The following is a 21,746-nucleotide window of genomic DNA, read 5'->3' on the forward strand; positions in this document are numbered from 1 at the left end:
GGGGAAGAGATCCAGAGTATCTTTCTGTTACCATGAAAAAACCCTAGTTTGGCCCCCACGTATACTGTGTTAGGCTAATGAAACTTTTGAAATTCCAACAGCATAAAAGCAAAATGCATGTATTGAGATTACGTTGGTGATCATTCCATGACTGTGGACTAATTTGCTTTAGGGACCTGCAGAAACTCACAAATTAGCATGTTCTGAGGCACAGTAAAACCTTTTTGCTTGGTGATAAGGATGCTAACCAGCACACAACCTGAATGGACAATATGCTTGGGGAAACAGATTTTTTTCTGTTACGAATTAAGCTACCTGGCAGTAGTCTTGATGTGGTTATGGCTATAGCTATTTCAGGGACATTCTGCAGTTGCTTTTGAAATGTCAAGATAATAGAACAGTAACTGGCAGTGAAGGAAAGGACCTGGGTCATATGATGTGGTTTTGACAATGTGTCATCAACAAGATTGGAAGCTGCCTTCTACTGAGTCAGACTGTTGGTCCAGATGGCTCAGTATTGTCAGCAGTGACTGGTAGAGACTCCATTATTTTCCAACAGGAATCCTTCTTAGCAATACTTGGAGGGGCTGGAGATTGAACTGGGACCTTCTGCATGCAATGCATGTGCTCTGCTCTGAGCCACAAATCCCCCCCCCCCATTAAAGTCAGAGCATTAAATAATCACTGGTGCTGATTGGCAGAACTGTTTGTTGAGCTAGAGATAATATTCTGTGGTTCCATGGTTCCTGAGCAAGCTGTACGCCTTTCTCAGCCAGTCCCTGGCTTTGATTTCCACTGTCCCAGCTTCCATGCTTGTTTTTCCATATAGCAACCATTTTGATACACACATGCAGTCTGTTCATGGTGCAGAGGATTCAAAAATGGTTGTGGTATAGAAGGAGCAGGGACAGCAACTAGTTCCCTAGGGCTTTTTGGGGAGCAGGTTTACAGAGTTACATTCCAAATCTGTTCAGCTCCTGCTGAAGCTGACCACACAGTCCTTGTGTGTTGTCACATAGTCTGCATGTCATAGTCTACAGTCCACGTGTTTGTCGTGTATAGATGGACAACATTTGGCAAAATAACAGCGAAGAAAAGGAAATTGGGCCAGATGGTTTGGTGTTGAATGCGGAATGAAACAAAAGCATCATTAAGTGAATGGAGACTGTAGTAAAACTTGGCTAGACAAAGGAAAATAGGGGGTGAAAGGAATACTGAGTTAACAGATGGGAAAAATAGATTGCAGAGACGTTAGGCGGAAGACTGAGTGGGTTGGATTGTGGAAGTAAATTACTAGATCTGGGTGCCTTGGAAATAACACTACTGCTGTTTTCAACAAGAGCTCTCCGCTGAGGTAGAAATAATTTGAACCCACCCAGATCTAACAGTTGTAGGAAGCTTCATCATCAGCTCACAAAGGGTATGATCAAGCCACAATGAAGCACATTCCAGTGGGAGAGTTAACCATGTGATTGACTGTCTTCTGTTAAAACTCATGGAATTTTAAAATGGCAGGCTTGTGCCCCTGATCTAGATTCTGTGTTTGTACCACAAGTAGAGCTTTTGACCTTATCTCTCCTCCCCACATCCAGCTTTTCTCCATAGTTGTATTTGGTTCCATTGTGAATGAAGGCTACGTCAACCAGTCGGACGAAGAAGAAGAGTATTGCATCTTTAACCGCAACCAGAATGCCTGCAACTATGGCGTCACCGTGGGAGTCTTTGCTTTCATCAGCTGCCTTCTCTACCTGGCACTAGATGTCTACTTCCCACAGATCAGCAGTGTCAAGGACCGCAAGAAAGCTGTGCTCTCTGATATTGGTGTATCTGGTAAGTGTATCAGCATTATATGGTTTCTTTAGTGATGGTGTGTTCACTGTGTATGAAATTAGACAGACTTCTTTATTCACAATTTGATAGGCCACTTAAGTGAGAAAAAAATTTATACCCCTTTTAAAATCATCAGTTCTCTTTGGATTTTTCTGTGGCTGCTATTTCCACTTTTAGTATTTTTTTTTCTATCTGTTCTTGTTTGGGGGCCTCTCTTGCGTGCAAATGATCTCTGGCATCTCCATTTCAAAGGATCTTGAAAAGCTGCTCTCAGTGAGAGAAGGCAGTAGTGGGCTGGATGGACCAATTGTCTTTTTTTTTTGTATATGACAGCTTCATATTTCTTTATTTCCCATGTTGTCATTTCTGACCTCAATTCTAAACAGGTTCTTTGCCATTTGGTTCATACCTTGATGAACTTTGTTTTCAAAAGAGCCATTTGTCTTGCATTTTAGCTACAGGTTGTGTCTCGTTATGCTCTGATTTGGCATCCGCTGATTTGACTCACTCCTGATACAGAGGTCCATCTTTAAATGCCTTGTAACAAAGAAAAAAAGTGCCAAAATTCCATTTCCTACCTTCGTGCTGTTAAACTGCACTGGTTGCAAGCTTCTTGGGGTTAAAGATAGCTTTAAAGACCCACTTCTGAGTTTCTTGCTCTTCCATTGTCGCACTAGAATGCATGAATATAGATGCTATACCACATTCAGCCATAATTTCATTTCATTAGATTCCATTATCCACCCCATCTAGTGGCTGAATGTAGTATAGTGTCTATACCAGCCATTTTCATCCACTGTGCCATGGCACACTGGTGTGCTGCGAATGGTCCCCAGATGTGTTATGGGAATTTGGGAGAGGATTATTTATTAGTAGGGCCATTGGGGGATGTGAGCCCCCACTGGCAGCATGGTGTACCTTGTCAATTGTAAAAAACCTGATGGTGTGCCTTGACAATTTTAGTGCCTTGCCAGTGTGCCGTGAGATGAAAAAGGTTGACAAGCATTAGTCTATATTAATGCATTCTAGGGTGATAATGCAGGAGTAAGAAACTTGGAAGTGAGTCTTTAAAGCTATTTTTCCACTGATTTGGTATCCACTGTTTTCTTTTAACCTCTGAGGGTTCTGGAACAGTACACAACCTGTACTTTCATGTTCAAGGGCAAGGATCAATATACATCCTTGTAACAAACTGACTGTACATTGCTTCTGTGTTTATCAGGAACTGTTTCACCAGCAAAACTATAAAATGTTGATTTCTACTGCACTGTACTGGCTGGCAAGACACTGTTTGGCCCAGTGACTTGCCCCCCTCCAAGCAAGTCACTGGGCCGAACAGTGTCTTGCTAGCCAGTACCTTACATATACGTGGATGAGAACCCATGAGTGATCTTGGAGTCCCCCTGCTCTCCCCAGAGTTTTTCTGTCTCCAAACCTACTGTTGGAGATTTCAAGAGGCAGATGAATACAAGAATGCACATTTGGGTCATCAGTTTCTACCCACTGGGAGCCAGAGTTAACACCCCGAGTGGATTATGCTTGGTAATTTCACTACAGAAATTCAGCCTAGCTGTGAAAAGGATATAATAAGTTCTGTCTCTTCTCATCTCCTGTTTTCATGTCACCACTTGCAGTATTATGGGGAGAACTTGCTGATCACACATAAAGAAGCTGCTCTTTGAAGCTGCTTCTGTTTCACAATTTCATCTGTCCGTGAAGTTAGCAGTTGTGCCATGCTGTGTCGGATGTTCCTAGAACAAATTAGCTATGGGCTAAAATGGATTCCAGCAGACTTCCTTTGAGGCAGAGGTTCAGAGATCAGTGACTGCTCTGGTACAATTGATTGTACAGTATGTGCATGCTGAATTTCTGTTGTTGAAAAGGACAAGCCTTAAGTGACCTGTGGGAGAGTTGTACCTCTCCCCGCTCCTTTATAGTGAATAAATGTAGTCTGAAAGGTTTTCCCACCACGAATCCTATTCCACTCCTGCACCGATAAATGTCATGTTTTGTTCAGCAAAACACGTTATCTTGAGCAAAATAAGCATTTGGGAAATACCTTTTCAAACCTTGTTGTGGAGGGATGTAGTATGCTGGATTGCAGAGCCAAGTGCTCAACCCAGCTGCCGATTGATTTTTGTTTGTTTCTCAAGAAAATAGATATTAACCTGGGGCCAGTTTCCAATATACCAAATTAAATCCTCTGAAGGCACCTTTGCAACATTGATGCACATCCTGGGGCTTTGCAGGGTTCTGCTCAACCATTGACACTCACAGCAAGTCCCAAGTTATTTTCTGCTTCCTGTGAACCATAAGAATCGAATTAAAATGAAAGTGCAGTGAGGAAGCCCAGAGGCTGTAGTCCACCTAGAGCTGCCATAGCAGTTCTTTAGATCAGTGCAGGGAATATTCTACCAGAGCAACAGCCAAAGGCCCTGGGTTGGAACTGAAAATTGTTGCAAGTATTTAGAGCTCTACACCTAGTATTTTCAGCTGGAGGGTGTGGAGTCATGAGAAAAATCCTTTTTCTCTTTCCATGTCACTTGTTGTTTGCCTGGCTTCTCTCTCTCTCTCTCGTATTTATGAAGCTTCTTGTTTCAACACGTTTCTCTTCTCCAATTCAGCTCACATTTGGTCTTGCTGCCACTTCTCCTTTGCCTGCTGTCCTGTCATTGTGCTTTTCCTCATCGTGTTGTTCACTTGCTCTCAGGCCCAGTTCCAATGTAAATTCGTAGACTTAATTTTAAAAAAATATTTTTTGTGTGGTGATTTGTAGACTTAATTTATTGACTCTAGGAGCACCAATCACACAAATGAACCTCCTGATTAAATTGGAGGTGATCATAAGACTCTCTTATGAGATGCACCAGGAGAACAAATGAGTCTCTTTAATGCTTGGTGATTCTCATAAAATGGTGAAACTCTTAAGCCAGAGGTTCTCAAACTGGGGTGTCACAACTGGGGGACAGGGACTGTCTTTTACTTACATAACAAAGCAGCAGGCTCCCAGGGGTGTGGGGAGCCCCACAGAAGCCTCTGCAGGGCTCCCCAAGCCTCAGAAAATGTAAAAATAATGAACACGGTCTTGTGATCACAAAAACCAGAAGTGGATCGTTATTATTTTTATATTTTCTGAGGCTTAGGGACCATGTGGAGGCTTTCACGGGGCTCCCCCGTACCCCTGGCTCCCCCAACAACAGCGTGATCCTAAGGATTGTGTTGCTTCATTTCCCCCTCCCCTGCAAGAACTTACTTTGGGAGGTTTACTCCCAAAAAGTTTGAGAACCCCTGGCTTAAGCAGTGGGTCCAAAACTTTTTAGCATTAGGAACCACCTAAAAATGGTTTACTTTACCAGCTGCTTCATGTTGACTACTTCATTTTTAATCCTTCCTTACTCCAGGGATCTCAAGGTGGCATATATACTTCTTCTTCCCTTCTTTCCATTTTATCCTCACAATAACCATGTGAGGTACATGGCTGACTGGGGGTTAGAACCAGAGTCTATCTAGTTCTGGTTTAACATTCTAACTAACCCCTATACCAGACACTCTTCTCTGCCAAGGAACCTCTGAACACAGAAAAGGGACAAATTCTGGGACATATTCTAGTTTGCATTCTCAGTTCATTGACCAAGCCTATTCGTGCGCCTCACCATGGCCCTACATATACTGAGACTGGCAGGCTCAAACACACCTCGGGCTCTTCTGTGGCTATCGCTGGTATAGCTAAGAGACTGGACTGTGAATCTAGACTTCGTAGTTTAAATCTTGCCCCTCCAGTGAGCTCTCGCTAGGTGAAAGCAGGCAAGTCTTTCTATTAGTCTCAGCTCTTCAGCTGAAATATAGGGATAATAATACTAGTTTTACACAGTTGTAGTAAGGACAACATGAAAAACATACACAAAGCTCTTTTCATGCTCAAAGTGTTCTATAAATGCTAAGTATCATTATAGATTAGCAAGGGGAGCATTGGTACTGAGGGGTGAATTACCTTTCAGGAAAATCTGCCTGCCATGGCTAATCTTCTCTCATCAACCTTCTCTGATGAGTTCCAGCAAACTGCAGGGTTTCCTAGAACACAGTTACAAAACCTCTGAAAGTTTTTCTAGCTCGGAGCCCTTATATCACCCAGCTACCATTCTAACCTTTGTTTGCAATGAAAAGCAAATCTGTGTTAAAACTATTTATTCACACTAGAAACCTAGATTACATATTTTATATCAGGGGCTCTAAAATAGGCTGATAAATTATTGCTATATTTTTACCCCACTCAAGGAATTCAAGACCCCCACTTTTATCTTTACACCAACCCTGTGAGGTAGGTTAGGCAGAGATTGTGACTAGCCCAAGGTCACACTCAAGTTTTAGGATTTGATGCTTAAGGTTTTAAAATTTAAAGCCTCTTTATTTAAGTCGCTATGATATGCATGGATTTGAACCCAGGTCTTCTCACTGTAAGTCCAACACTATGGCTCTCACCTGTGTAAGTTGGATTGTTTGAGTTAGATGCCAGGAATCCCCTCTTACCATACTGAGGAAAGAAGGCATCAGTCACTATAGAGCAACTATCACCATTTTCAGAGATTACACCCTCCTGTATTCTGTGCCCTGAAAGGTGGCATCTACTTGAGGTGGTGGGGTGCGTGTTTGTGGTGTTCTTTAAAAACACTTTAATGTACAGGGTGACCCAAAAGTAGGTGGACAGTAGGTGGAATAAATGTTATCATTTACTGTCCACCTACTTTTGGGTCACCCTGTATGTTTTCTTGGGTAAAGTGGTTACCTAAATCAGTTTAGACTTTTTAAATAGGGCTTTTGCCGGAGTCTGAATTGCCTTCCTTGCTGTTGCTTCCTATCAAATGGTATTCCATGGTACGCTTCCTCTGAATGGTCATATTGCATTCCCCTTGGATTTGTCTAATCTTCTAAAGCCATCTAACATAGTGGCCATCATCACATGCTGACGTGGCCAAACACTTTCTAGTTCTCTCTGAATTCTAGTATTCTGGAAAAGGGAGAAAAAATTGTCTCTTTCCTCATTGTGTGTAATTTTACAAGCCTTCGTCTAGTCAAATTTTCTTCTAAGCTAAAAAGCCATGAATGCCGCAACCTGCCCTTGTAGAGAGGTGACTGCAGTTAAAAATTTGAGAACATCGGGGGTTATTAGAAAGTTTTAAATGGAACCCAGATTAACCTATCTGCACTCTCATGGTGGGTAGAAGTGATTTATAGGGGTACCTGGGCATGGTGCCTTCAGAGAAATAATATGCATGTTCAGCTAGTGTCATGATGACTGTCAGGCTGCACATGTTCTCTATCATTAAGACTCAAATGGTTTCCCTTGTCTTCCCTAAAGTAAAGCATTCATTCATTCATTAGACCTCTTTACCCAATGAACCTGATTCTGAATGAACTCAGCTGTACTTTCCAGGCATAGTCTCCTTTTTTTTCCCCCTCGAATTTTATTGTTTTACATAAACAGAACAAAAACAAACAAAAAAGAGAGTATACCATCGGTATGTGCTTATGAATTGCTTTTAAAAAAAGGAAAAAAATATTTATACATATACGTGACCAGAGTATCTACTTATCAACACTTCATGCGGCTTATGTTGTTATGTCAAGGAATGGCCTCCAGATATCCTCAAATAAATCCATACGCAGTTGACGCCAATAGGCCATTCGCTCGAATACTGATAAATGTAAAATATCGTCCGTCCATTGGGCATATGTAGGTGGGCATCTCTCCTTCCAATGAAGTACTATAAGTCTTTTTGCTACCGTGAGGGCACAGAGAGTCCACTCCAGTTGTCCAGGTGTGAGTCTCCAGATAACGGGTAGATAATTAAGAATTACATACATATCCGTAAAAATTAAAGGTTGCTGTAGCCCTATCTTTATAATATTAATTATTTCATCCCTAAAGCTTACAATAACAGTACATGACCACAACATATGTGTAAGTGTAGCATTCAAACTCAAACATCTCCAACATCTAGGTTCCTTACTAAGTCCTTTAAGAAGTAGCCTCTGTGGTGTCCAGTATATTCTAAAGAGTATTTTTTGCTGTATTAGGCGTAATTTAAGATCTCTAGATATTGCCTGTATATTCTTAAGTGCCACAGCCATTCCAGGCATAGTCTCCTGCAGCTAGTGATGTACATTTCAACCTGAACAGCATGAGTGGAGCATTAGTTCAGTGCCTTTTCTCTTTTTGGTTCTTGGTTGTATAATGTTTGCAAGCAATTTAGGGAGAATTTTCCTCCCTTGTAGTAAATTCTGTGGTGTGGCTAGCTAGCATACAACCAGGATACTATATGAGAAAGAAGTTGGATGCTGCAATATGTGATGGAAGGACATCTTAGAGACTTAGACAGATAGCTTAATCCTCCTAGTCTTGATTACTTGGAAGTAAGTCCCATTGCTTTCGATATGAGTTCCAAGCACAGTAATGATATTTTCTTGAGAGCTACTGTTGTATAATGGCTGAGAAACTTCACTGTGAAGCAGAAGCCCTCAGCTTAGACCTGTCATTCTTAGTGGGAACCATATGTCCTCCAGGGAGCCTTGGCACATTTGAAGGGTGCCACAGAATGAAAACTGTGAGAAGGGGATTTTATGTTTGTCCGTGTTATATCCTTGTTAGGATGGGGGTCTCTGGAACCTGAGAAGTGTTCCTAAGGGGCTATAGCTAGAAAAGGGTTGAGAATGGCTGGTTTAGACCTTAACTCTGCCATGAGCTCACTAGCTGGCTAGTGGCTATGGACAGATTGCAGTTCTTGACCTCCCCCCTCCCCCAATAGGGGACAGTAATGCAAATCTCTCTTACAGGAATGTTGGTTAATGAAATCATGGCTGTGAAGAGTTTTGAACCCACCTGGACACAGTGCGAATGTTACTATTGTTAATACGCTTAGAAATGCAGCCTACGTGCAATATAGATGATGGGCATCCTGATGGCTTTCTTTGCTGGTCCCGTTCTCAGTATCCGTGCATGGATTGGGAATTATTTATATTGTATTGTCAGTATACACGGTGCCTTACGCAGAGTGAAAAAACAGGTCCCTGCTTACAGTCTAGATCAGTTGTTGCCAAACTTTTAAGCACCAGAACCCACTTTTAAAAATGACATTCTATTGGGGACCCACCTAGCTTTATGAGATCAAAAAAATTCACTTTCCCAGCTGTTCAAAGTCTCTGTTTTTTAACTATGTAGGGGAGGGCACCTTCTGGAGTGTGTGTTTCAGCTTCATGTTCTTTGGATTAGGATCATTCTGGTGGCTTTGCTTTCCCCTTTGCCTGGTTTTCTTTAAGAGCTGAGGCACATTTGCCTACCTGAGAGTAAATGCGCACATGCAAAAGAGGTCACACTGTTGTGTGGAGCAGTGTAGGCCATTAGGCCCACCTTGTCCAGCATCCTGTTACCCCCAATGGCCTACATTGCTGCACACAACAGTCTTTCAGAGGCAGAGTGCCCCTGAACCCAGAGATAGTACTAGTCATTTTGACTTGTGTAGTCATTGCTAGACATCCTCCATGAGTGTCTCCACTTTTCTTTTAAAGCCATTAAAAAAGTATAAAAAAATTCAAGGTAATGGGGGCCATCACCGCATTTTGCAGCAACAAATTCCACAGACTAATTTTCTTTTCTGTGAGGAAGTGCCTCCTTTTGCCCATTCTAAATCTGGTACCATTGGGTTTCATTGAATGATCCATGATTCTGGTGTTGAGAGAGGGAGAAAAACTTCTCTCTACACTTTTCACATTGTTCGTAAATTCATAAGCTTCAATTATGCCTCCCCCCTTAATTGCTTTTTTTCCAAATTGAAAAAGCCCCAATTGTAACTTTTTCTTACAAGGCTGGTACGCTGGTTCTCTTTGATAGTGTTGGTTGCCCTCTTTTGCATCTTTTCCAGTTCTACAACATAGGAGTGTTCCTTCATGTCATTCTTCCTGTGTTTTAAAGAAATGAATTGCACAAGTATTCCTTTGTCTGTTAATATGCAATGAGGGAAGCAATCTTCAGAAAGAGACCTAGCACTGAAACATTTCTAAATGGGGTGCATTTATTATGACCTGCAATTTATGCTGTTGCATGTTCTAATGTTTCATGCTAAGACTGGAAAGGAACAATAGCTTTGAAGAGAGTTGAAAGTTATTTGAGAGAAAGGTTTCACCTTCCTGGAGGTGTACACATATGTTTGGTGTGTGTTTCGTCCCAGCATTGCCTCTGATTAAGCAAATCTGAAACAGTACAAAAATCTATAAAATCTGTTTACCAGAGGCAAAAGTGGAATAAGTCTTCACAAGCACAAACGTTCATCTTTAACTTTAAGAAGAGTTCTCTGTTCCCCCTACAGTGCTCTCATCCAGTTCCTTTCTTTGTAGAACTTCTGAGGCTAGAACTCTGACACATTCCTGTTGCTTTATTTTTTCCTGTTCTCAGGTGTTAGTGTTTTCTGCATTCCCAGTACATGTGAAACCCATCTTTTAGAAGAGGTATAAAACTCAGATCCTACTAGTGCCTAGCTAGTCTTACTGAACACAGTGGGCTTAGTTATGAGCAAAATAAATAACATTGTTTTCAAACACTTCTAGTTATAGATTGGGTGGCAGGTCCTACCCTTAAAAACAAGAAAACTAAGCCTTTAGGTTTGGAGAAGATTCCAGCAGCAATGTATGCAATTTGGCTGCAGTGTTTAGTCATATGGCTTAGTTCTGCCATAGAGGGGCAACGTTTCAGGAATAAGCAAGTGGCAGCACTTTTGTGAGGTTGAATAGACCTCACGTAGAATGGATGCACCAGTTAAGACTTGGGGTGAAACTCCCTGTGCGCACAATTCCACATCATATGCCAGATCTTTCTCCTCTAGAGTGGAATTCGCATTAGCTCGGCAGTTGCTCGTTTCTGAACTCGAATTGTTGGTAGAATTTGTAGGGGAAAATGGGATAGCTATTGTTTCCCATTGCGGATGACCCAGGACATGGTCTGAGGACACATAATGCAGCAACTGTACTGAAGCAAGGAAGGTCTGGGTAATACCTGGATGGGAGACCTCTTGGGCATTCTTTGTGCGCCACTTTGAGTTTGATCACGAAAGAAGGGCAAGTGATAAATATCATCATAAAATAAATGCCTTCTCTCAAAGTTTTTCTCAGCTGGGGTTTTAGGCCCAGCTGGAGGGGGAGGGAATGGGCCAAACAAACACTAAAGAACACTTTGAGATCCTGTAGGATAGGAGATGCTTGGAGAATTGAGAACTAAAATTGATACCTACTTTTGTTCTTCTTTCCCCTCCTTCCTTCTTCCTTGACTTGGTGGCTGGTCTCCCTCCAGGCTTGTGGGCGTTCCTCTGGTTTGTCAGTTTTTGTTTCCTGGCTGATCAATGGCGAGTGTCAAAGTCAGAATATAACCCACTGAATGAAGGAGCAGATGCTGCTCGAGCAGCCATTGCATTTTCCTTTTTCTCCATCTTCACCTGGGTAAGTAACACTATCCTGAACCTGGCTGTGGATTTCATTGGTAAAAGAATCCTGTTGCCAGAACTTCTGGTCCTATTAGATGTGACACAGCTTCCTTTTTGCAGGCCCCACTAATCAGAAACGTATACTGTATATGTATTATAGTTTTATCGCACTCTTTCTCCAAGGAGCTTGGGACTATGCCTAATGTTCTTTGTTGTCCCTTTTATCCTCGGGGCAACCCAGTGAGTTGGGCTCAGGATCATGTTGCTTGATCCCCACATGTTCATTTTCAGGTTTGAAAGAGTTCCCATATGCATAACTGTTGGTTGTGAATTTGTAATTTTCCAGCATTGTGTAGTTGTACACACAGGAGCTCTTTTCAGATCTTATGAACGTGTAGTGGCTGGGCATAAACAATTTCCAACCCCTCCTTGCAATCATCCCCCCCCCCCATTTTATACTCTCAACAATCCAGTGAGGTAGGCTAGGCTCACTAGAGTGACTGGACCAAGGTCACTCAGTGAATTTCATTGGCTGAGTAGGGGTTGAACCTGGCTGTCCCTGGTTCAGTTCCTCACTCTGAATCTGAAAGCTTCTCTGGGACTCCCCTGAACTTCTTCCTGCTTCCGTTCCAGCAAAGCTGAGGGGAAGAGTCCATATTCAGTTTAGGACAGGGTTCCTCTGGCATTAGTCATTGGGCCAGAGAGGGCAATGTGAGGCTGTATAGAGGCTATAGTTTCATAGCACTCTATAACTTGGATGGGAGAAACTGTAGCTGCAGTCTTTTCTGCACAATACTTTCCTAAAAAAATGTTGGTTATGTCAAAATTGACAATGTTCTTGTCACTTTCCCTATTGCTTTTGACCCATCTGTTCTCCTCTCCTTGGTATTATGCCCTTCTGCTCCTGAAAATGACTTCCTGTTGATTCAAGGAGAATCTCCTAATGATCACACCCCTGGACTGGATTGTCTTCTTTTAATTAGCATTTTGCATTTTTTGTGACACTTTTAATTAAAACAAAAAAAAAATTGGTTGGTAATTGTGACGTAGCTATTTAAATAATCAAAGGTTTAAATTTCTTGTTGGCAGTATTTGCTCAGAAGCCTCTATTCAGCCAACAGAGTTGATAACTGGAATAATTTTATATAAAGTTGCTTCTCTCTAAAATACCTGATGCAGTGTGCAAATTAACAGCACAGTCTAAACATGTTTACTCAGAGGTAAGTCTCATAAGAGGCTTACTCCCTAGTATTTAGGATTGCAGCGTTACTCAGGTAGAGTTGTCTATCTCTTCCAGGTGGGTGGGAACACCCATTTATTGTTAATTTGTAGGTATTAATTCACTGTACTATGTTTACATTTAAAATTGCTTATGGTCTGGCTATGAAACAGAGCTTTTTTTTTTTTTTTTTTTTTAAAGGCATCTGTGTACATCTGAATTAAAATGGGAACTCTAGGCCCAGCCTCCTACAGGCTAAGAGTCCCAGAATGACTGTGGTGACTATCTGTGTAATAAAGGCTCATTTAACTGTTTTTCTTTTGCCTGGAATGCTACTATGGCATCAAAGCTAGGAAGAACTTTGTAGTGGCAATTGCTCTTGAGGGCTGCCACTTTTCTCAGTGAGGAGAACCCTCTACTGTCTGTCAGCATGTATACACTGGAATGTATATGTTGAAATGGAATTTTCCATTGTCAGACAGAGCTGAAACAAAAAACATGAAATTTGTGTCCACGCACTTTAGGCCAACACTTTAAAAAACTGCAATGGAATCCAGCAAAAGCAGGAGGTAAATTTATTAGGAAAAATCAAATCATGATCCCAACACACTTTGAGCGTGTGATTTTCATTGAGGACCAGAAAATAAATACCAATGTGCCTTCCTAACCCTTTATACCTTTTAGGACAGTGCTATTCAAACTGGGGCGTTGCAACGCTCCAGCCTGAGGGCCCCGCCTTAAGGGGTGGGGGCAGCCTAGAGGCGGGGGGAAGGCAGTGGCGCGATCCCCAGGATTGCGCCACTCAGGGGGCTGCAGGGGCTTGGGTGCACTTACCCAAGCCTCCTGCAGCCTTCCCAGGGTGTGGGGAGCCCAGCGTGACTTCTGGCAGGGCTCCTCACAGCAGGGAAAGTGCATGTGGAGCGATCGCGCTCCACTTCCTCTTTAACGGGGGCGGGGCACGATTGCTCCGCATCCACGATTGCTCCGCCTCCTCCCCCTGCCCCTGCAAAGACTTACTGGCTCTCAAACTCTCCCAGAGAGTTTGAGAACCACTGCTTTAGGATATAGATTGCTTTTCTCATTTCTTGTGTTTTACAGATAACACAGGCCAACACACATTTTGCTTCCTTAAACGTTACACCAATTCCTGTGTATATTTGGGGTGCTGATTCAAAAAATGGCATCCTATCACGTTTTGCCCTATCACGTCTAGTTTTGGAGATATAGTATAGCCTCTTTAGTGAATGGTTCAAGCAGCTTCCTTATGAGGAAGCCTACATCATGGCTTCCTCATGAGGAAGCTGATTGAACCATTCACTAAGGAGGCTATACTATGAACTAGATGTGATAGGGCAAAATGGATGCCATTTTTTTGAATCGACACCCCAAATTCATATCAAACCACCATAAAGTTTGGGAAAAATTTTTCTGACCCTCAATTTTGTAAACCTGTGTAATGTTTGGTGATACAATATGCTAGTCTTGTTTAGCTGATGTACTGTATATAGGTTAATAGAGTAATATTCATGTGTAGTGCTTGTGTTTTCCAGCCCCTGGTGCTCAAAATTCATTGGAACCATTATTTCATTCTTCCCAATAATTTGTCGCATCTGTAGATTCTGTTTGGGTTTGTGGTGCTGCTCTCTTCACTTCTCCATTTAAAAAGCCTGTTCCAGTGACCAGAATATACAGTATACCTTTCTAAAAGAGGATATTTTCCTCTTCTCTATCATTTTTCCTGTATTTGGCAACTATGGTTCATTTATTCAGTAACAAAACTGAAGGATTTGTAGCCCACTTTCCCTCTCTCAAAGCTCTTGCTTATTATATTCACCCTCTGCTAGTTGCCCTGCCCAAAGTTTGTTTGTCCTCTTAAATGCAGTGTATTTTTGTAAATGAGTCTTTTTAACCAGAGCAGAGACTAGTATCCCTTAACTGTCATGGCTGCTTGTGAAAAGAGAGGGTATCCCCAGTCATCACCACTGCTATATGGGACTTTGACGCTGTTCTTCTTAGCCCCTAGGAGCCTTTATTTCAATGAAGCGGTCTTGCTTAATTCCCACTCTCAGCAGCTCTCATTTCTAATGCCTCTTGTTCCACCCTATTCTCTCCCTGCAGGGCCTCCTGGCAATTCTGGCCTATCGGAAACTTGGAGAAATTACCTTTCAGGAAGAATACAGCACACTGTTCCCTAGCTCTCCACCAGTGCTGCCCTAACCCCAGTCCCCAATAAAGGTTGGGCATATCTGGGAGGAACTTGTTGGAGTGAAAATGTTCTCCACTCTTCAAGCTCAGGGGCAGAAAGGAAGATGATAGGAAAAAAAATGTAGGATGTGTATGCAGCTGGGATGGTGAGGTAAAAAATGATCACCAGCACTCCTTGGAATTCTGAAGGCCCACTTCTGTCCTTTTAGCTCTAAACGGAAGTAGAATGTATATAACTTCTCCTCTTCATACCCTTCAACTATTTGTGCCTTCTTTCCCCCCCCCCCAACTAATGCTAAATAACATTATTGTGCCTTTCTCTCAACCTCGATTTAACCACAACAGGTCACTGCCAAAAAGTCTCCTCTATTTCTACTCTTCTATGTCTCCTGACCTTGCCCTTTCCCTGACGCAATGCACAAGCTAATGCTGTGGGAGGACAGCTGAAGAACTGTGACCCCCCTGAGCCTTCCTCCATTCTTCTTGTACCAAAGAACATTGCACAAACAGAGTTTTGGAGATGAGGCTGTGCCTCTTCCCCACTGCTTAGATCAGTCTTGTATGTTGAAAATGTCGATCTGCTTTGTCTTGCCATCTGCCAGCATCCCTAGTCACCTAGAACAACTAAAGTTGTGCTTGTATGGGCATGACATGACCCTGGAAAAGGCGGGTAACCCTTTCTCCTGGTTCCAGCATGTGTGGCCCCTCTTCTCCATTTCAGCGTTGGAAAGCTGACAGGACAGTGTGGCGTTTGTCTTGCATTGATCTTGCACTCAGCCCTATGAATGAGTCAGGGGTCTGATTTGACCTGTAACCCCCAGCATGTGTGGGTTATGGGTATTGGATGCACTAAAGGAACATGTTCACACAACTGTAGCCATGGCCTGCCTCCTTCCAGGCTCTTCTTAAGACGGTGAGACACAGGGTGGAAGGGAAATAGGCTGTTAGAACTCACACAAATGGTTAAGGAGTTCTCCCAGTTGCCCTTATTTGGTCTGTGGCTTCTTTCCTGCACTTGTGCTCTCTGTAGGGTGTGCCAAATTTTTGTGCTCTTTGGAACATGCTTGCGTTCAGCTTGTTAATTTTAATATGTCTCATGGACTAATGTATGTCTTGTGCACTAACCAACTACTAACCCAGCTTTTGTTTGTTTCTCCTTGATATGTTTCCCCTCTCTTTTCCCATGTCTTTCTCCTTCCCATTTTCCAAAATCTCTCCCATGCTGCTGCCACATCCTCCTCTAAAGGTGGGCCAGGCAGTTCTGGCATTTCAGCGATACCAGCTTGGTGCCGATTCAGCCCTCTTCTCTCAGGACTACATGGACCCAAGCCAGGAGGCCGGCATGCCTTACGCACCCTACACAAATGAGGATGACACTACAGATAACATGGGGACATACCAACAGCCGCCTTCGGGAGATGCTTTTGATGCGGAGACACAAGGGTACCAAACGCAGGACTATTGAGAGCCAGTGGAGCCCTTCCCTGTACCTTTCCCGCTGCCTGTTCCCCTCTGCCACCAACCAGCCGAGGTGCAAAAAAATGTGTGTACCAGAGCAGAAGGTGGCTGTCTGCCACTATCCAGCCTTCTAGAGTTTTTGTTTTTCTTTTTTTAAAATGAAAAACCCAACACCTTTACCCTTCTCTGAATTCTCCACCAAAACCAAATTTTGTTGACTGCAAAGTATTTTTACTTTCTATGCTACAGAGTGTTCTTCTTTCTCTCAGTCTTTACAGAGAGTTGCTGTGGGCAGAAATCCAGCTTACACTTTCTGTAAGGAGAAGAAGGAAAGGACCTCAAGATGGTGTGATGGAAGGCACTCAATAGGTGGAGGCTGAGTGGGTTAGATGGAGTCTGAGGTTGACAAGTCTGTGCGTGAGTGCAAGTAATGAGAAGTCAGAAGGGGGATTGGATAGGTAGGCAGACAAAACTGAGTGAAAGGAGAGAGTTGGCCTGGAAGGGTGAGTGCTGTAAATGGTGGAGGAGGGTGTTCATGGCATGCAGGTAGAAAGGACTCAAACAGATCTGATGTTCCCCTAACTTGGATCTCGAAGGATTGCTGTGTTCAAGACCCACAGCCACTCCAGTAAAGTTAATGGGACTGTGTTGAGGAAGACATTAGTCTGGCTAATTCTCATGAACATTGACCATGCTTTTTGTGTGGCTTAGATTGCCTGCATTCTACCCGTGGAAAACAGAACATGTCCATCTCAAACTTAAATTGTAGTTGGGCTTTTTGTGTGTAAAGCCTTGGAGCATCCAACAGGGTGTCCAGCTGCAGTCTGAGCCTATAGGGGAAATGTTACATAGCCATTTCACTAGGAGCAAAGGCAGGGTGGAAAAAAAGATAGGCAAAGTGGTTGTGAGCACTAACTGAGTGGGTACTAGGCAGCTTTTTATACTAGGATTCCCATTCCACAGTGAATTAATATTCAGGCCGATGAATTTGTCTTTGTTTTTGTTTCTTAAACATGGAGGAAAGCTGTTCAGAGCATATGTATGTTGGAAATAAGTGGAGGGGGGGAATTTGCTGGCCCCATCAAAATCACAGAAATGTGCAGATTTGAATTAAATTTAAACACACACATCAGAGGGCTGATTATCTTTAGGTGTTGAGATCCAACAAGAATTGACTTGTCCGCTGGGTTTTTGCTTGTGACTGTCCCATCATGTGCCCTATTCATGACTTTCCGTGATCCTTGGAATCATGTCGAATTGCAAATCCAAGAAAGAGGCCATTCGTCCGCTTGAATTCAGCTTTCCAGGGCTGCCACCAGAATTATATAGTGCAAACCAGGGTTCAAATGGGAAAATAGCTATATACTTCCACAACGGTCTGGAAAATCATTGCTCGGTTAGGTTAGGTTACTTGGTTGCATTTACGGCTCAGCATGCCAGAGTACTTTGTAAATCCCTATTGGGATGAATAAAAAGCTCAGTTGAACGAAAATGGCTTTGGCTATGCTACGGCTCATTGGAACACTCTATTTTTTTTTCCTAGGCTGCTGTTTTTATTGGTAGTTTATGAGGAGTTTGTGCTCTTGGGTTGAATTGTTAACACACCCAAAAGGATTCTGGAGGCAATAGTTGGAATGGCTTCCCAGGAGCAAGCCATACTTTCAGGCTAGGGCAGTTCGAGGGAGTTTGATCCTCTGCAGGTTTACTTGAAAGAGAACCCAATCCTGTTCCTTGGGACTCATTTCTGAGTCCATATAGGATGTTGCCCACTTCCGTGTGAATGACATTCTGAACTGTTGTGCCAGGATCAAAAGTGCCTCGAAACCACATTCCCAGCTAATTTGTAGTATGGTTTCTACAGGACAATGTTAACATGACAGTGAACACACTCTGTCTTCAGTGTATTGAAGCAAAATCCAACTCTGCATGTTAACTTACCCTGTGCAGCCGTCCTCAACTATCGCAATCCTTTGACATCATAATGGAGGAGAGAGAATTCATGGGGCACTCACTTGTGGGGAAAAGCTAGCCTTAAATGCTGCCATTCTGCTGCGTAAGCACCATGGCCTGTGCCCGGTGCAGAAAGGACTAGAACAGGTAAAATGGGTTGTGGTAGTGCTACCTTTATGAGGTTCAGGCCTGCACATTTTCGGCAGTAGCGGAAACTAGTGGTTCTGGTTGAAGGAAGTTCCATACACTTTGAGTCTGAAGGAAGTGCTTTGAGCAGCAAACCCCTCCTCCCCACTTTAGCAGGTCTCCTGGGTCACTTTAGCAGGTGCCCCAGTTGGTCTGGAAAGAAAGAAGGGGTAGGACAGCATAGTAGCAGAGCACATTGATTGGCTACCTTCAGGTGAAAAAAAAGAAGAGGAAAAGGTAGAGGAAGAGAAATGATGGCAGCATGACCATTCATCTCCCCTCTTGCCTGCCAGTCTCTTGAAGATGCATCCTTTGTTGATGATTAGAGGCTTGAGGAGGGATCCCCACTCTTGAGAAGCTGAAGACCGCTGATATAGAGACCAAAAAAAAATATTCTGAGATTTTTTTTTCAATTTTACAAGAACAGAGAAGTATGTTCAGTTCTAATGTGGAGCAGGCAATCTGTCACTTCTATCTTCTGTGGTCAAGAAGAAAAAGTTGGCATTCCCATTTGAGCACTTGCCCTTGCTAGGAGAAAACACAGTTTGTGTCTAATGCACCATAAATGTAGCTTGTGTCCCATCCACTACTGTATGTTAGTAACCCAATCAAAACTTAACTTCCCAGGGCATCTTTAAAATACAAAGAAAACATCTTCCTGACTTTAGCAAAAGTCTGTTGCAGGACATTCACAGAGCCAGTTTAAAAAAAATAAGAATCTGAGATTAATCAGTTTTGGCATGTCAGCCCCTTGCATCAGCCTAGGAACAGAGGAGTATAGAAAGACATCTGCAGCACAAGAAGGGAAACCTTTTTTGAAATGCCTGGATCTCCTGTAGTTGTTTTTTTTTTTTAACCTGTAGCCTTTAACATTAAAGGAGAAGGTGTGGAATGTCTGTCAAGGGCTGAAATGGAGAGGAGCTGTTCCAGTGGGTATTATGGCTTTACCTGTAGTGTGGTCTGTGTGGTGGTATGTATGCTGATTTGCCTCTTCTAGACCCTTTCCATTGGCACCATCTTAGAGACTTGTGTGATGAGAGCCTAGTTGGGAGGGGAGAAGAGATAGGATATTTGGTTGCACCTTAAGAGGGACTATGTTCCTTACTTTATGGTTCCAAATGAAAGCAATACTACATAGGGCTTGAGGACAGGGGATATGTTTCTCCACCCCAAAGCTTCTCTTCCATTGGGATGGCCTAATATTTAGGCAAGCGGGTGGGTGGGAATTTTACCGAGGGGGTTTCTTTATCGTTGAGGTTAGGAAGAAGTCTTTTCATGAGACTGAAAGCTTGGGAGGGAGGGAAATCCAGTGTTGTCACAAAGTTTTATCGGTGTTGGTTGCATGCTTTCATGTGGAAGGGGAGAGTTTCTATTCCTCCGCAGGTGTTCTGTTCTCTAAACAGAGGTTAAACCTGGGTTCTGCCTTGGGAGACAGACCAAGACTATGTCAACTACAAGCAAACAAATGGAATCTTAATAGAGACTGGTTTTTGTACCCCTTCCATGTCACATATGGATTAATTCCAACTCCAAACAAGAATATTTTTCTGTTACCCATGGTACCCTTCAAAGCTGAGAATCCACAGACATGGTGGAGCAGCGTAAAGTCACGGGCTGCAGTTCAACAGAAAGGTGTACTTAACAATCATTGATTGCAAGTGGTAGAACACATCTGTGTTGGATTGTGGGCATTGTGCTCATTCAGGAAGAACTTTCACATGAAAATAAATGTACCTGTGTTCTGCTTGCTAAACCCATCTGCCTAATGATCCTCGATTCTCTTTTGGTACAATTTCCACTTTGCCATGTGGGTGTAGAGAGAATGTGTTTGGGTATCTTTGTGCTAGGTTTTTTATTCTTTGAACAATAATAGGAAAAAGTGGCCCAGACACCAGCAGTCATGCAGCAATGAAGACCTTTTTGACTGCTCAAAGCATTTTTTGCACTCAGCATTTCATGGGTCATGGAGGACATTCTGGTTGCAGTTGGGTGGTGGTTCTTCAATCAGGTTTCTGGAGCTGTTTGATATTCTGTGAAACTGCAGGTAGTGGCACTGGGGCCTAAGCACTCACTGTATGGTGTCCAAGTCACTTGTCGCTTTAGAGTAGACAGGTTATACTGGCATTTTTCTCAGTAAACAAAGTGCAGGAGAGATGATGATCTCATGCATAGTGGGTGTGCCCTAGGGAGCTTTAAATATGGTTCCTCAGCACATCTCTGAGTGTGTTTTGCACTTTGTGTTTCCATTAAGAGGCAGGGCTGTAACCCAACTTAAAGTGAGATGAAAAACTTTCTTGGGCTCTGAAATAGTGTGAAGTTTTGCTGGCGCTTGTTCAGGTTAGCGGGGCACAAGTTGTTTGGGCCTGCTATGCTCCTAAGTGCCCTGCTAAGAATGAGAGAAGATCCTGGTGGATGTATATATAGAGAGAGAAAGAGAGAGAGAGAGATCAGTCTCTAGAAAGGTGCCATTACAGTGCACAAGCAAATGGGCAGAAGGGTGCACGAGCTTCAGTTGGTCATTCCATTTCCTAGGCTCCTGCAAGCAAAAGAAGGTCTCTCTTCCGCTCTAGATATACAGGTACCCTTAACCTCATTCTTTCTTCACCTCCTTCATCTTGGGATTAAGCAAGAGGGGAGTCTCAACACTTGATACTGCCAGTCCCAAATACCTTTAGAAGCATGTCAGCAGAACCTCAAATTATCAGGGCAGGCAGGTTGGTGGGTCTCCTTAGGAATTGGAACTGGGGCATATTGGAGAAGAACTGTGGCACAAATTGGTTCATTTGACCTCATGCAGCATACACAACCATTCCGTCTTGACAATCTTGCTGCCCCTGGGGTACTGGTAACTTCATGGGGGTCTCTGCCCCCCTTGCCTGCAGCATTACTGCCTTGTATAGTATGTATATTATATATGAAGATATATAATATAATCTATATATATGTGACAACGAAAGGGTGGCCTGCTGCACGCAGGATTCCCCCAAATGTCCAGTTAGTTCCAAACTCCTCCCCGGCTGATCCATACTCTCCTCTCCCATACGTTCCTCCCCCACCTCAACCAGCTAACATAAACCTTGCCATGTTGGCACCTGTGTTTACGATGTCCTGTATATTTGTGGTTTGAAAAAAAGTGAAGGTGGTAACTACTGGTGTGTCTTATCAATAAAGTTATTACATTCAAAAATGAACAAAAAATGCAGCGAAGGTGTGGACTTCTTTCTTTCCTTGCTTAACAAAAAATGGGGAAAAATAGCTGAAAATTTTGTAGGCGTAGCATATGATTTCTCCACTCAAATTCTTCCACTCTTAGGCCATGTTTGAGTGGTAAGCATGCAGTGATTTTTAACACAATTGAAATAACCCCACGTTTACCCTTTTTTTTTTACCCCTTACCTACAGTTGTAATAACCCCACATTTACTCCTCATA

At 42.9% G+C, this 21,746-nt stretch overlaps 1 protein-coding gene across 2 annotated transcripts in view; it reads left to right on the plus strand.

Moving 5' to 3' along the window:
* The window catches only part of SYNGR1 (synaptogyrin 1), a 43,321-nt gene extending 21,808 nt beyond the window's left edge, over window positions 1–21,513 (plus strand). The window contains exons 2-4 of one of the 2 annotated variants that reach the window (XM_066634261.1): window positions 1,593–1,830; window positions 11,168–11,313; window positions 15,968–21,513. In XM_066634261.1, the coding sequence (XP_066490358.1) occupies window positions 1,593–1,830; window positions 11,168–11,313; window positions 15,968–16,186 (603 nt within the window). In that variant the 3' untranslated portion in view covers window positions 16,187–21,513. Of the gene's footprint in view, window positions 1–1,592; window positions 1,831–11,167; window positions 11,314–14,634 lie in introns of both variants that reach the window. The other variant, XM_066634260.1, reaches the window with a different exon arrangement.
* The last annotated feature ends 233 nt before the right edge of the window (window positions 21,514–21,746 follow it).

The sequence above is a fragment of the Tiliqua scincoides genome, chromosome 7 (genome assembly GCF_035046505.1).
Source record: "Tiliqua scincoides isolate rTilSci1 chromosome 7, rTilSci1.hap2, whole genome shotgun sequence".
NCBI classification, from domain to species: Eukaryota; Metazoa; Chordata; class Lepidosauria; order Squamata; family Scincidae; genus Tiliqua; species Tiliqua scincoides.